The sequence below is a fragment of the Macaca nemestrina genome, chromosome 3 (assembly GCF_043159975.1).
Source record: "Macaca nemestrina isolate mMacNem1 chromosome 3, mMacNem.hap1, whole genome shotgun sequence".
Lineage (NCBI taxonomy): Eukaryota > Metazoa > Chordata > Mammalia > Primates > Cercopithecidae > Macaca > Macaca nemestrina.
In genome coordinates, this window is record NC_092127.1 from 36398322 (window position 1) to 36415258 (window position 16937).

Consider the following 16937-nt stretch of genomic DNA (forward strand, 5'->3'; position numbering starts at 1 on the left):
ACTGTACAGTCTTGAGAGAATGAGAGTGAAAAAAGCAAATCATATCTTCATATGATTATGAATATAGCATTGACCTTGAAGACTGCTTGAAAACGTCTTGGGACCCACAAGGGTTCCTGGACTACACTTTGAGAACTGCTACTATTTGGCTAAGAGACTTATCCAAATAAGAATTCAGGTTTGATCTGTTTGCCTCCTGGCTTCACCACTTATTTAGCTGAATGACCTTGGACAAATTTTCAACCTCACTGTGTCTCAATTTCTGCCTCTGTCAAATGGAGACAATAATAGTAACTACTTCACAGGGCTACTATGAAGAAGAAGTAGGTTAGTATGCACGAAGAATTCAGATGGCACCTGGCTTTGGTACATCATAAGTTCTTAATATGTTGTAGCTCCTGTGGGGATGATGATGATGATGATGACATTATCTGCTTACCTGAAAATAAAAAAATCTTACCCTGACAATGATGAACTGTCAGTAACAATATAATATAAAGCCAGAAAGTTAGCTTCCTTGTAGAGGTATTACCCTGTTTTCTCAACTGGAAATAATGTCTTCCAGTTTTCAATTCCCAAAGCACTTTCAGGAGAAACTTTTTCTTGACGTATAACACAACATAGAAAAGGGCATAAATCTTAATGCAGTTTGATGGATTTTCACAAAGTGAAGGCAGTCACCAAATTCCTTTTATTTATACCCAATTTATGAAATATAAGATTTTAAATTCCTAAGCCCAGGAACTCTCCCTCCCAGAGCCTAGATAATACCATACATTTAGTAGGTATTCAATAACACTGCTGAATGAGTGAATGAGAGGAGGCTCTTAGCCATGATTCGGGTGGCATTTGTAAGACCAACCAAGGGGCACCTCCTTCCTCATTAAGACTCACTATGTTCCATAGTGCTTTCTGGAGAAGATTCTCCTAGGAATAAAGCACTCAGCTTGCTCATACTACATGTGTTTTGGAAAAAATCTTTTCTGGTGAACCAAATTCAGATAAAAGTCCTTCAAACCATGTCCAAGATAATTTTAAATTTCATATTTATCATAGTTTCAAGTAGGTACATAGTAAGTAAGAGGTTTAGAAAGACACTTTTGTTTTGTCACATGAAGATGTAATTTCATGTACTTTGCTCCTCGCAGGCCTTTCAGGAATAGGCTTGAAACATCAGTTGGAAGTCTCTTTTATGCATTCTCTGCTCAAAGTTTCTTTTATGCATTTCTCAGCTGGGTGCCGTGGCTCACACCTGTAATCCCAGCACTTTGGAAGGCCAAGGTGGGAGGATCACTTGAGGCCAGGAGTTCGAGACCAGCCGGGCACCACAGCAAAGCTCTGTCTCTACAAAAAAAATTTAAAAAATTAACTGGACGTGGTGGCACATGTCTGTAGTCCCAGCTACTTGGGAGGCTGAGGTGCAAGGATTGTTTGAGCTTGGGAGTTCGAGGTTGCAGTGAGCTATGATTGTGCCACTGTACTCCAGCCTGGGTATCAGAGGGAGACCCTATTTCAAAAAGGAAAAAAGTACTCACACTTCTCATTAAAATATGTTTTAATAAACAAACTCAAATGAAAATTCAAATATCCCACAGAAAGACTATAATACTGGTCATTTGCACCTTATTTTGGTCCAAGTCTGATACAATCCAGCAGAAAGCACAGCTTATAGAAGCTGTTCAATAATTATTTGCTGAGGGACCATATGAGCTAAGGGGTACTTCCAAGGGATTTTCCCAGAGGGAAGACTATACTTTGGGTTGCATTTGGATATTTTACCATATTGCTTGCCTTCATGTGTTCAGGAAACAGAATGATCTAAAACTATATGCAGTGTAAGCAAATGCTTGGTAACAATATATAAGCCCCATATCATAAATATTTTACTTGTTATTAGAAAAAAACTCTTAATCCAAGAGGTTTCCTGTTTTTCTGGCAGAGGTTTTCTGTTCCCTCCTGGCAGAAGGCAGGATAATTGAGCATTCCCCACTAAATTCTGAGATTTCCTTTGGAAAAATTTCATCCCCTGGGGTTTGTGAAACATAATTCCGATGAAGGCTGAGCTTTTTTATTACTTCATGGCTTCAGCCAAAGGTGGTTTACTTTTACCAGACATTTTATTTCTAGATTATGTACAACTAGATTAGCATTTACTAATATTTCATCTTCATGGTCAGTGCTCAGGAGGTCTCTTTAAAGCAGGTTGTCACTGCCAGTCATATGTACCAGAGGACAGACCAAAAATAGAATGTGAAAAGACTTCTTCCCTCAGGTTATTTAGGGTGTTGGGGTGAATATAAGTATATGAACTGAGGGAATAGGCCACATTAACAGTGCTTAGTCAATCCAATGGCACTCTTCCCAAACTAATCTAGTCTGGGACTGAGTTCCCACATCTTCACTGGAAGAAGGGAGCATGGCCTCATGTCTGGAATGGGTCTGGACCAAAGGCAAATTTTACTTGGGAATCAGTGTGCACATTGCATTTAGAAGCTGCAAATACTATACGATATTTTTTGCATTTTGTGGTCTGAGTTGAAGTTCCCCAGCAGTGTAAGAAGCGAGATGACAAAGAATACTCGTTGGAAGAGAGAAAAGGATACAAAATAATATAGAGTCACTAAAAATGTAAAAATCCTCAAGATCAGAGTTCATCATGTATGACAAAAGATCAGCATCCATTACTATTATTTTCCTTCTTTTTAATTCATATTTTTAAATGATTGCAGGGAAGTGATGTTACTGAAAACAGCAGCATAAGAAAATCTGTGTCATGTCACTGGTTGGTAGCTAATCTACTGGAACACACTTCATTAGCCACATATGACAAAAAATACAAACTTTACAAAATTAGTTCCATTAGATAATAAAAATGGGGAATGAAAAAATATAAAATAATTAGTTTAGAAAAGTCACCAAATAACAACAGCAAAAAACTGTAATAACCATCAACAAAAAAACCCCAGGGACAGGGGAGACTCTGATTCCCAGAGTCGCCACAATATACTACTTTAAATGTTCAGTTTCCATTGGAAAAAAGTGAAGTACACAAAAAAGGGCAAAGTTCACAAAGAGGAATAAAAGAAATTAATAGGCACTCTCCCTTAAGAAGCCCAGACTGGACTTACTTGACTTTAACTCTTTCATATATGCTCACAGAGCTAACGGAAACCATATATAAAGAACTATAAGAACAATGTCCCACTTAATGGAGGATATTAATAGATAGGAATTACTTTTTTAAAAGCCAAATAGAAATATTGTAGGGTTAAAAAATATAACTGCAATGAAAAATTCACTAGAAAAGTTCCACAGAAAATTCAAGCAGGAAGAAGAAGTTTAACTTGAAGATAGGGCTATTGAGATTATACAGTCTGTGAAGCAAAAAAAAAAAAAAAAGGGGGGGGGAGAAACAGTAACAAAACCTAAGAGACCCGTGGGACACCATCAAGTGTACCAAATATACCTAATGAGAGTCCCAGAGGAGAGGAAGAGAGAAAGGGAAAGAAACAATATTTGCAAAAGTAATGGCTGGAAACTTCCCAAATTTGATAAAAGACACAAATCTACACATCCAAAAAAAACTTAATAAAATCCAAATAGGAAAACTCAAAGAGATCCAAACCAAGAAACAGTATAACCAAAACATAAAAAGACAAAAACAAAGAGAGAATATTGAAAGCAGCAAGGCAGAGGTGACTCATTTTATACAAGAAATACTCCATAAGCAGATTTTTTTTCTTTTTTCTGAGATGAGTCTCACTCTGTCACCCAGGCTGGAGTGCGGTGGCTCAATCTCGGTTCACTGCAACCTCTGGCTCCTGAGTTCAAGCGATTCTCCTGTCTCAGCCTCCTGAGTAGCTGGGATTATAGGTGTGCGCTACCATCCCCGGCTAATTTTTGTGTTTTTAGTAGAGACGAGATTTCACCATGTTGGCCAGGCTGGTCTCAAACTCCTGACCTCAGGTGATCTGCCTGCCTCAGCCTCCCAAAGTGCTGGGATTACAGGCGTGAGCCACCACGCCTGGCTGCAGATTATTTAATAGCAGATTTCTCATCAGAAACTATAGAGGCCAGAAATCAATGGGGCAACATATTCAAACTGCTGAAAAAAAAATAAGCCTGACAACCAATACTTTTTTATCTGGCAAAACTATCCTTTAAACATGAAGGAAAAATTAACACATTACCAGAAATACAAAAACTGAGTGTCTGTTGCTAGTATACCTTCCCTACAAGTCATGCCAAAGGGATTCCTGCAAGCTGACCTGATTTGATACACTACAAAGTAACGTGGGTCCACGTGAAAAAATAAGGAAAGCAGGTAAAAGTAACTACATAGATAAATATAAAGGTCAGTATTAATGCATTTTTGGTTTCTAACTCCTACCTGACATAAAATAAAACTGCATAAAACCGCATAATCTATAATTACAAATTTATGTAGATGAGCATATAACATACAAATATAAGCTAGAAGAAGCAAGGATTTTACATACTATTGAAATTATGTTGGTATTAATTTGAATTAAATCGTTATAAGCTAAAATGTTAATTATAACCCTCAGGGCAAACAATAAAGAAAAATAAAAAATATGTATAGTAAAATAAATGAGAAGGGAATCAAAATGGTATACCAGAAAATATCTATTAAACATAAAAGAAGGCAGTAATGGAGGAATAGAGGAACAAAAAGATGCCATACAGAAAAAAAATAGTAAATGGCAAAAGGAAAGAAAGCCTTTCTTTTCAGTAATTAATTTAAATGGATTAAACTCTCCAATCGAAGGGCTGATACTGGCAGACTGGATTGAAAACATAATCCAACTATAGGCTCTCTATAAGAGATTAATTCTAGATCCAGAGACTCAAATAGGTTGAAAGTGACAGGATGGGCCAGATGTGGCGGCTCATGCCTGTAATCCCAGTACTTTGGGAGACAGAGGCAGGAGGATTGCTTGAGTCCAGGAGTTCAAGATCAGCTTGAGCAACATAGTGAGAGACCCTGTCTACTAAAAAAAACACAAAAATTAGCTGAGCATAGTGGCATGTGCCTGTAGTCCTGGCTACTCAGGAGGCTGAGGCAGGAATATCAATTGAACCCAAGAGTATGAGGCTGCAGTGAGCTATGATCATGCCACTGTACTCCAGCCTGGGAAACAGAGCAAGTCCATCTCTTAAAAAAAAGAGAGAGAGAAAAAGGAAAAGAAAAAAAAGAAAGTGAAAGAATGAAAATAATATTTCATGCAAACTGTAACCAAAAGGGAGCTAGAGTGGCTATTCTAATATCAGACAAAATAGACTTAAGATAAAAGTTGGACAGTATATAATTGACAGAAAGGATATTATAAAATTGATAAAACTTTAGTTAGACTGACCAGAGAGAGAGAGCGAGGTGGTGGGGGGCAGGGGGAGTGCAGCAGGGGTGGTATGGGAGAAGAGAGAGAGAAGACTCAAATTACAAAAATCAGGAAGGAAAGTGGTGGGGAAACTACTACTGACATCACAGAAATAAAAAAGATTACACAGAATACTGTGGATAGTTTTATGCCAACACACTGAATAACTTAGACGAAATGGACAAATTCCTAAAAACACACAAACTACCAAAACTGACATGAAGAAATACAAAGTCTGAATAGACCTATAATATGTAAGGAGATTGAATCAATAATCAGGACACTTCCAACACAGAAAAGCCCAGGACCAGATGGTCTCACTGGTGAATTCAACCACATATTTTAAGAAGAACTAACACCAATCTTTCTTAAACTCTTTAAAAAAAAAAAGAAGAGGTTGAGGGGTAATACTTCCTAACTCATTCTCTTAGTCCAGTATTTCCCTGATACCAAAGCCAAAGATACCACAGGAAAATTACAGACCAATAACCCCTATAAATATGGATGAAAAAATTCTTAATAAAATGCTAGCAAACTGAATCCAGCTGTATATTAAAGAGATTATACATCATGAGCCGGTGGGATTTATCCCAGGAATGCAAGGGTGGCTCATCTAGACAAATTACTGTTTGTAATACATCACATTAATAGAATGAGAGAAAAAAACTCATTATCATCTCAATTAATGTGGGAAAAGCATTTAACAAAATCCAACATCCTTTCATGCCAAACTAGAAATAGAAGGGAACTTCCTCCTCCTAATAAAGAGCATCTACAAAAAACCCACAGTTAACATCATACTTAACCAAGAACAAGAGGATATTCACTCTCATCACTTCTAGTCAACAATGTACTGAAGGTGCTGACCAGGGCATTTAGGCAAGAAAAAGAAATAAAATGCACCAAAATTGGAAAGGAAGAATTAAGAATTTCTCTATTCAGAGATGACATGATCTTATATACAGAAAATCCTAAAGAATAAACACACACACACACACACACACACACACACACACACACACATTCACACAATTAGAGCTAATAAATGAATTCAGCAAAGGTGCAGGATACAAGATTAACAAACAAAAATCAGTTGTATTTCTAAACACTAACAATGAATAATCCAAAAGTGAAATTAAGAAAACAATTCCAAGCTAGGCATGGTGGCTCATGCCTGTATTCCCAGGACTTTGGGAGGCTGAGGCAGGAGGATTGCTTGCCCCGAGACCAGGCTGGCCAATATAGTGAGACCTGTCTCTGTTTAAAAACAAAAATCCATTTACAATATTATCAAAAAGAGTATAACATAGTTGGAAATAAATTTAACCAAGGAAATGCAAGACTTGAATACCGAAAACTACTAAAAATAGCCAAAACAATCTTGAAAAAGAACAAAATTGGAGGACTCATAGTTACCAATTTTAAAACTGACTATAATGCTACGGTAATCAAAACAATGTAGTACTGGCATAAGAATAGGCATATAGATCAATGGAATAAAATGGAAAGTACAGAAAGAAGCCCATACATCTACGGTCAATTGATTCATGACAAGGGTGTCAACACAACTCAATGGGAAAATAGCCTTTTCAACATATTATGCTGAGGTAACTGGAAATTCACATCTACAAAAATGAAATTAAACCCTTCCTTCAAACCATATACAAAAATGAACTCAAGATACATAAAAGACCTAAATGTAAGCTAAAACTATAAAAATCTTAGAAGGAAACGGGTGAATCTTCATGACCTTGAATCGCAATGGATTCTTAGCTATGACACCAAAAGCACAAGCAACAAAAGAAAAAATAGAGAAATCAGCTTTCGTTAAATTAAAAGTATTTCTGAATCAAAGGACACTAATAAGAAAGTGAAAAGAAACCCCACAAAATGGGAGAAAATATTTGCTAGTCATATCTGATAAGGGTATAATAATCCAGAATATATTAAAAATTCTACAACTCAACAACAAAAAGATAACCCAAGTCAAAACTGGGCAAAGGACTTGAATAGACTTTCTCCAAAGAAGATATACAAATGGTCAATTAGCACATGAAAATATGATCAGCATTGTTAATCATTTGGCAAATGCAAATCAAAACCACAACAAGATACCATTGCATACTCACTAGAATCAAAAGTCAGGATCAAAAAGTCAAAAATAATAAGGGTTGGTAAAGATGCTGAGAAATTAGAACACTTATGCTTTGCTAGTGGAAATGTAAATTGGTGCAGCCACTGTGAAAACAGTTGGTGGTTTCTGGCCAGGCATGGTGGCTCATGCCTATAATCCCAGCACTTTGGGAGGCCAAGGTCGGAAGATCACTTGAGACCAGGAATTCGAGACCAGCCTGGTCAACATGGCAGAAACCCTGTTTTTACTAAAAATACGGGCATGGTGGTGGGCACCTGTAATCCCAGCTACTCAGAAGGCTGAGGCAGGAGAATCACTTGAACCCAGGAGGCAGAGGTTGGAGTAAACCAAGATCATGTCACTGCACTCCAGCCTGGGCGACAGAGTGAGACTCTGTCTCAAAAAAACACAAAAAACAAAAAACAAAACAAAAAAAACCAGGCCGGACACAATGGCTTACGTCTGTAATCTCGACACTTCAGGAGGCCAAAGTAGGCAGATCACCTGAGGTCAGGAGTTTGAGACCTGCCTGGCCAACATGGTGAAACCCCATCTCTACTGAAAAAAAAAAATATAAGGCCGGGCGTGGTGGCTCACGCCTGTAATCCCAGCACTTTGGGAGGCGAGGTGGGCAGATCACAAGGTCAGGAGATCAAGACCATCCTGGCTAACATGGTGAAACCCCATCTCTAGTAAAAATACAAAAATTAGCCAGGCGTGGTGGTAGGCACCTGTAATCCCAGCTACTCGGGAGGCAGAGGCAGGAGAATGGCGTGAACCCAGGAGGCGGAGGTTGCAGTGAGCCAAGATCATGCCACTGCACTCCAGCCTGGGGGACAGAGCGAGACCCCGTCTCAAAAAAAAAAAAAAAAAAAAAAAAAACTAGCTGGGCATGGTGGCATGCACCTGTAATCCCAGCTACTCAGGAGGCTGAGGCAGGAGAATTGCTTGAACCCAGGAGGAGAGGCTGCAGTGAGCTGAGATCACACCACTGCACTCCAGCCTGGGTGGCAGAGCAAGTCTCTGTCTCAAAAAAAAAAAAAAAAAAATTCAAGACCATCCTGGCCAAGATGATGAAACTCCGTCTCTACTAAAAATATAAAAAATTCGCGGGATGTGGTGGCATGCACCTGTAGTCCCAGCTACTCGGGAAACTGAGGCAAGGGAACTGTTTGAACCTGGGAGGTGGAGGTTGCAGTGAGCCAAGATTCCGCCACTGCACTCCAGCCTGGAAAAAGAGCAAGACTCTGTCTTAAAAAAAAAAAACAGTTGGTGGTTCCTTAAAAAGTTAAACATAGAATTACCATATGGTCCAGCAATTCCACTTTTAGGTAGATACCCAGGACAATTGAAAGCATATGTCTGCACAAAAACATGTACATGAATGTTCACAGCAGCATTATTCATAATAGCCAAAAAGTGGAAACAACTCAAATGTCTATCAACTGATGAATGGATTAATAAATTATGGTATATCTATAAATGGAGTATTATTTAGCCATTAAAAAGAGTACTAAAATACTATAACATGGAAGAATTGAAAACATGCTAATTGATAGAAGCCAGACTTCAAAACTCACATATTGTATGATTCCATTTATATCAAATGTCCATAGGAGGCAAACCTAGAGACAGAATACAGGCTGATGGTTGCCAGGGATTAGTGGGAGGAGGGAATAGCAGGTGACTGCTTAATGGGCATGGAGTTTCTTTTTGGGATGATGAATATGTTCTGTAATTTAGACAATGCTGATGTTTGCTCAACTTTGTGACTATACTAAAAACCACATTAGTTGTACTTTTTTAAATGGTTGAGACCTGGTGCAGTGGCTCACTCCTATAATCCCAGCACTTTGGGAGGTCCAAGCAGGAGGATGCTTTGAGCCTAGGAGTTCGAGACCAGCCTGGGCAACATAGCAAAACCCTATCTCCTAAAAAAAAAAAAAAAGTTAGCTAGGTTCGTGGCATGCACCTATAGTCCCACTTACTCAGGAGGCTGAAGTGGGAGGATCACTTGAGCCTGGGAGATTGAGGCTGCCATGAGCCATGGTCATGCCACTGCACTCCAGTCTGGGTGACAGAATAAGACTTTGTCTCTAAAACAAAAAACAAACAAACAAAAACAACAACAACAAAAAAAAACAGGCCAGGCTCAGTGCCTCACACCTGTAATCCCAGCATTCTGGGAAGCTGAGGCAGGCAGATTGCTTGAGCCCAGGAATTTGAGACCAGTCTGGGTGACAGAGTGAGATTCTGTCTCAAAACAAAAACACAAACAAATAAAATGGATGAAATATTAAATTTTATGTGATGTGAATTTTATTTTTTATCTTGTATTTATGTATTTATTTACTTTTGTAGAGACAGGGTCTCACTTTGTCACCCAGGCATGTCTCAAACTCCTGGCCTCAAGTGATCCTCCTGCCTTGGCCTCCCAAAGTGAGCCACCAAGCCCAGTCTGAATTTTACATCAGAAATGAACAAACAAAAATTGATCACAGCTTTGAAGAGACAGCAGCAGACCTGGGTTATTATTTCTAGTTCAATATCTTGTGTGTCTTGGGAAGCCAAGGCCCTGAAATGATTTTGAAGTATCAACAGCTAGTCATTCTCAAAGGCTTGTGCTTGGGTTCTGACAGCTTTGGTTCAAGCTGAGAGTTAATTGTGTGGGGCCTGTAATTCTGCTGAGCTCATCCATTTCATCCATCTCCAGTGAGATGATGCTGGTGCGGCCCGGGGTGGGTGGGCAGGCCAAAAGCCGGGATGAGCTTGTTGATGGATAGTCACCGCTTCTGTTCACCAGAAGAGATTGGCGGGATCCTATGCATTCCTAACATGCAAAAAGGAGGGTCAGGGCCTTGCAGCCAACCCTGAGGCTTCTTAAGGGAACTGACAGTTGATCCTGATATGGAAGCAGAAACTTGTTAGTGGAAGTGGAAACCTGTTAGCGAAGTGGAAACTTGTTAGCGGCAGGGCAGTCTTAATGAGGACCTCTCCTTTGCACCTTTGACACCCTTGATAGTCAGGTGCCTAAGCAACCAATAACAGGGTTTAATGATCATTTGTGTTCCAGGGACCAGGAAGCATGAGCTCAAGTGTCTGCTGTAAGTGCAAAGAACCTGTTAGATCACTGGCCATTATTCTTCTTTTTCTTTTGTATTTGAACAATGCCACCATGGCAGTTTAATTAGCAGACAGATAGTGTCGCAGCACTTAAAGTTGATGACAGGCTTTCATTCACCCGTGCCAATCAGCATCAGACAGTGGGGATGGTAGCACCCTGCTTTATTGTTAATGACTTGATTTTATTAACCTTCAGATGCTTGGATTGTTTTTAAAGATCTACTCACAGCAACTAACTGCAGCAATTTATCGGGAACATTGCATGCATTTGGCTTGAATAATGAAGACTTCTGTTTCAAAACAGCAGCAATGAACTTCTACAATCTATAATCAAACAATAGAATTATTTAAGGCACATGCTGCTAATTTTCCAAGGATTCTTGCCCCCTAATGTTGCACATTTAGATTATTTCCAATTTTTGAATTTTATCCTCCGCTCTAGCTATTTCCTTAGAAATATTTCCACTGATGGAATTACTGGATTAAAAAATGAGAGGTTGTGTAAAATACTCATTATATTTTGTCAAATTGACATAAACTTTCTGAAGAGCAATTTACCCTTCCACCCACAGCATATGAAAATGTCTCACCATACATACCCTTAAGAGCGCTGGTTACTACCTTTTAAAAAATTTGTAGTTAATTTGAGAAGAACTGATTATTTGTGAAGCTTGACATTTTTCCATGTATGATTTTTAGGCATTTATATATCCTCTGTGGATTTTCTGAGTTCTTTGCTCATTTTCTTTTATGATGCTCATATTTTTCTTAATTTGTAAGTGTTTTTACATATTAAGAATTTGCAGGCCAGGCGGGTGGCTCATGCCTGTAATCCCAGCACTTTGGGAGGCCGAGGCAGGCGGATCACGAGGTCAGAAGATTGAGACCATCCTGGCTAACACGGTGAAACCCCATCTCTACTAAAAATACAAAAAAGTAGCCGAGCATGGTGGCGGGTATCTGTAGTCCCAGCTACTTGGGAGGCTGAGGCAGGAGAATGGCGTGAACCCAGGAGGCAGAGCTTGCAGTGAGCCAAGATCACGCCACTGCACTCCAGCCTGGGCAACAGAGAGACACTCTGTCTCAAAAAAAAAAAAGAAAAAATAGAATTTGCTGAGGGGCTGGACATAGCGGCTCGTGCCTGTAATCCTAGCACTTTTGGGAGGTCCCTTGAGGTGGAAGGATCCCTTGAGGCCAGGAGTTTGCAACTAGCCTGGGCAACATAAGACCTTGTCTCAATAAAAACTTAAAGAATTAGACAGGCATGGTAGCATGCGCCTGTAGTCCCAGCTACTCTGGAGGCTGAGGCAGGGGTATCACTGGAGCCCTGGAGTTGAAGGTCACAGCAAACCATGATAGACAGTGCCACTGCACTCTAGCCTTGGTGATAAAGTGAGACCTAGCCAAAAAAAAAAAAAAAAAAAAAAAAAGGAATTTGCTGGGGTATTTTATTTATTAATTTTACAGCTAATGTCATAAATTAAGCTACTAATGATTTTCTTTTTGTTCTATCTTCATTAAGTTTTGGTATCAGGGTTATAAGCATATCACAAATTATCACAAATGAAATGGGAGACCTTTCTAGCTTTTCCTAAAATACAGAAATATATATACTATGTATTTAATAAACATACTATACTATGTATAGATATTTCTGTTCTTTTCTTTCTTTGTATATGTTCTATATGTTTATTTTATTACTCTTTTCCTAACTTGAGTTGAATTCTTTTTTTGGGGGGTGGGGGTAGGGGCAGGGTCTTGCTTTGTCACCCAAGCAGGAGTACTTTGGCACGATCACAGCTCATTGGTGCCTCGACCTTCTGGGCTCGAGCAATCCTCCTGCCCACCCCCCAACCGTTTTTTTTTTTTTTTTGAGACAGAGTCTCACTCTGTTGCTCATGCTGGAGTGCAGTGGCACGATCTTGGCTCACTGCAATCTCTGCCTCCCAGGTTGAAACAATTCTCCTGCCTCAGCCTCCCAAGTAGCTGCGACTACAGGCATGTGCCACCACACCCAGCTAATTTTTGTATTTTTAGTAGAGACGGGGTTTTAACATGTTGGCCAGGCTGGTCTTGAACTCCTGACCTCAGGTGATCCACCCGTCTCGGCCTCCCAAAGTGCTGAGATTACAGGTATGAGCCACTGTGCTCGGCCTCATGTTTTGATTTTTTTGGTAGGGATGAGGACTCACTATGTTGCCCAGGCTGGAATTCTTTTTAAATAAAGGAAAATACTTAAACCTATAAAATTTCCTGGGTAGAGATTTGACCCTACACATTTGATAGAAAAAGTTTCCACTTCCAATATTTTGTAAATAGTCCAATTTTCTATTATTTTCTCTGATTAAATAATTACTAACTTTTAAAGGAGATTTGTTTTTTCCCCATAAACATGTGTTACTAATGTAATTTTAGTGCATTGTAGGGCAGGAACTTGATTTACACAATGGGAAAATATAGTGATATTTTCTTTGTGACCTAGTGTAAGACTAATTTTAGTTGCTGAAGTTCTCACGATCTTAATAGCTTAGCTTAACAGACTTTAGCACATGCCTTTTTATTTGTGGGAGGCAGATTCTTGAGTCAAAGAGTACTCTTTTCTCTGAAATTCACGCTCTCTTCTCCAGGCCCACAGATGCTATTCTAGTTCTACCTCTTATCTCTCATTTGGACAATTCAGTAAACTCATAATTGGTTTCCCAGCCTTTAGTGTCTGCCACCCCATTCCTGCAAAATGTCAATAAAATACCTATCTCCTGTTCGGAAGGCTTTGATGCTTTTGCAATTTAAGAAATTGACATCAAACATGTTCTTAATGACATTCACAGCTCATCCCAATCTTTCTCCATCTTTCTTTTCAGGCCCACCTGTGCCTCATCCTCACCTCCCCTGTCTCCATGTTCTAGTTGCTTCCTTGAGCTACAAGCTGTTGCCTGAATTTCATGACATTCTCACTTACGGAGGTAACATTTATTTATTTTTTCTTAATTTTTTTTTTTGAGACAGAGTCTTGCTCTGTCGCCCAGGTCGGCAATCATGGCTCACTGCAGCCTCAACGTCTGGGCCCACAGGATCCTCCTACCTCAGCCTCCAAGTAGCTGGAACTACAGGTGCACCCCCCTCATGCCCAGCTGATTTTTGTATTTTTGGTAGAGGTGGGGTTTTGCCATGTTGCCCAGCCTGGTCTCAAACTCCTGGGCTCAAGCAATTGGCTTGCCTCAGCCTCCCAAAGTGCTGGAATTACAGGCATGAGCCACCATGTCTGGCCCTTAGGAACATCAAGAGACCTACTAGAGACACTGGTGCAAATTTGGGATGTGAAGGGGCTGTCATGCAGAATGAGAAATAATGACAGTCAGAAATATTAGCTCGGCCGGGCACAGTGGCACACACCTGTAATTTCAGCACTTTGGGAGGCCAAGGCAGGTGAATCACTTGAGCCCAGGAGTTTGAGACCAGCCTGTGCAACATAGTGAAACCTGTCTCTACAGAAAATACAAAAATTAGCTGGGCGTGGTGGCATGCACCTGTAGTCCCAGATACTGGGGCAGAGGACGGGACTGAGGTGGGAGCATCGCTTAAGCCAGGAAGATGAGGCTTCAGTGAGCCATGAACGTGTTGCTGCAGCCTGGATGACAGATCGAGACCCCATCTCAGAAACAAAAACAAAAACTGAAAAACCCATAAAAAACAGAACAATCTAATGTTTCTAAGACTTTACTCCTCTATCAAGTCACGTCTCCCGAGAGCCTCATTTTAAGGGGCACTCTTACACCTGATAGAAATACCTTACCAGAACTAGTACTTAGAGTGCAAGCTCCAGGCAAAGACAGCCTCAGCATTCACTAAGTGCCAGTGTGAGAAGCGGTCATGAAGAAAATACTCAAACTGCTTTCAAAGGCAGCATTTAAAAGTTCTTTTTACAAAATTTACACGATCAATTTCCCTTGGCGTACAATGCATGGAAAACTGATAGTTATTAATAGTCTGGTGTGCTTTCAATTAAATCGCTACAGATGTGTAAGTCATGGTGTCCTTCTCTTGTTTTGGCTACCAGGAGGCTGAGGATGCTATTTCCTCCAGGGCTAGCTTTTATGATGTGCCCAGCAAGCTTTGTGACTTAAACTTTTCCAGCCTCAGTTTCTTCATCTATAAAGTGAAAGTAACTAACAACTACTTTGCAGAGGGGGGTTTAAGGAGCCAAATACGGTGTCTGGCAAATTTGTTCAACAAATATGTATTGACTTCTATGTATAAGACATTGCCCTCAGTGCTAGGGGTCTAATGACAGGTCCTTGCCCTCCCAGAGCTCACATTCTAGAGGGAAAGCCAGGACTAATAAGTACACAAATACACAGTTGATGGCAGGCAGACTACAGTGAGCGCCAGGGAGGAAAGAAAGAAGGGACATGATGGAGGGTAACCGGCTGTAAGAGGTGACCTGTGTTAGATGGTACAGGTGGAGAAGACTGCTGTGTGCAGGAGAAATTTGCAGTGAGACTTCAAGGAAGAGAATGAGCTCGTCACATAAAGAGGGAACAAAGAGCAACCCAGGCAGAAGGAACAGAACAGCCAGGCCCTGAGGAGGGAAACCATTTGGCAGGTTCTAGGAGGCTGGTGAGGCTCCAGCACAGCATGCAGAGAGCATGCTGGGAGATGAGGTAAATAAATAGTAGTTTGGCTAATAAGAATTGCTTTGCTCTAATGACTGCTTGCTTGTCTTAGTGGTTTTATTATACCCGGGCCTTCTATTTTAAGCAGTTTCAAATACTTTTGAAGTGACCAATATACAAATGAGATGAATATAAAGTCATTAATTAAAAAATTTTAAAGTTGACATTTATCAAGATGTTACTATATGATTTACATGACTTGAAAATTTAATTCTTCCAATATTCTATACGGTAAATACTATTATTACTTCTTTTTAACTGATAAGGAAATGAGACACAGAGAGTGTAATAAACTTGCCAAAGCTGGCACAGGGAATAAGTTTAAGAGCAGGATTTGAATCAGGCAGCCTGACTCCAAAGCCAATGTCCTTAGACACTACACAATGCTGCCTCTTCAGGTTACATAGCTATTGTGACTCAGTTACTTGATGGTACACACAGGTCCTCCTGAGCTTCTAACAGTTATTGTACTCACTAGTAGCAGGAAATATGTTTGGAATTCATAATCTGTAATCTACTACCAGGGATTCACATAGCTTCAAATTCTATCTATTAATAAGGAATAAGGTCTCATGTAGCATGAGAAAATATCCCTCCCAAGAAAAATAAAGAACTCCAATTAACATTTTAATAATCATTCTCAACTTGCAGAACTTATCCATTGTTAAATCTGTATCCATAATTTATTACACAGATGTTTATGTAGGTCAAAGTATGCCCAGCTTGCAAATAGCTACTGGTTTGCTCTCCTGGGGATACCAACAATATGTGTGAAGGAGACACAGTGGAGATTGATTTCGTTATTTAAATAGTTCTGGTCAAAGAAAGCGAGCAGGTAAAGTAGTCTGAGGGCTGGTAAAATCTTTTTTAATTACTCATTTTTCCAGATGGAGTTCTGTTTCGATGTGTAATCTCTGATGTGCCCAAAGCCTCCCCAAGGCCACAGTAGTCATGCTCCCGGGGCAGTATCTGCCATCCGAGCCACTTACATTCCCATCGTGGTTTGGGCAAGAGAGAGGCTTTCCCGCAGCCACAGCAGTGACTGTCTCCAGGATGGAAGACTCCTCAACGTTGCTGCCTGGAGTTCGCTGCAGCACGTCCATCAGGTTTGTGATGAAGAAATTGTTCTGGAGCGCAGCCACCCCTTTCTCGGGCAGGATGGAGGTCTGGCGGCACACTGGGCAGGAGAGGGTTAAACTGTGGGCGGGAATGTAGTTCTGCAGGCACCTGTTGCAGAAGCAGAGGTGGAGGGACACTTACCACAGTGCAAAACCACCACTTCTCACAGATACCATATATGTTCTCAGCGACTACACAAGGTATTTGGCAGAAACTCCCATCCCAGTCTCCTTTACTAGAAAAATAATATTTCAGAAACCAACAGGTAAGCTGTACTCACACTAATCAGGCAAATGATTATGCTCAAGGAAAAAAAAGTCATTGGCCTTTGTAGTGTTTTCCAGAGGCTTGGCACATAAAGTGTGGTCCAGGGATGAGCAGCCTCAGCCTCCCTGGGGGGTGCATTTGGTAGAAATACAGAATCTTAGACCCTATCTGACACCGGCTGAGTCAGCTCCCCATGTGATTTGCATACATGTTAAAGTTTGA

The 16937-nt window shown here is 40.2% G+C and overlaps 1 protein-coding gene across 14 annotated transcripts in view; it reads right to left on the bottom strand.

Annotated features, from left to right (window-relative positions):
- LOC105463500 (tripartite motif containing 2) overlaps positions 1 to 16937 on the bottom strand; it is a 186232-nt gene that overhangs the window by 46523 nt on the left and 122772 nt on the right. For 12 of the 14 annotated variants that reach the window (XM_011710630.2, XM_071092916.1, XM_011710619.3 and 9 more), the window contains one exon: positions 16319 to 16556. In XM_011710630.2, coding sequence (XP_011708932.1) covers positions 16319 to 16556 — 238 coding nt within the window. Of the gene's footprint in view, positions 1 to 10883; positions 10981 to 16318; positions 16557 to 16937 lie in introns of those variants that run through there. The other 2 variants (XM_071092920.1, XM_071092919.1) reach the window with 2 other exon arrangements.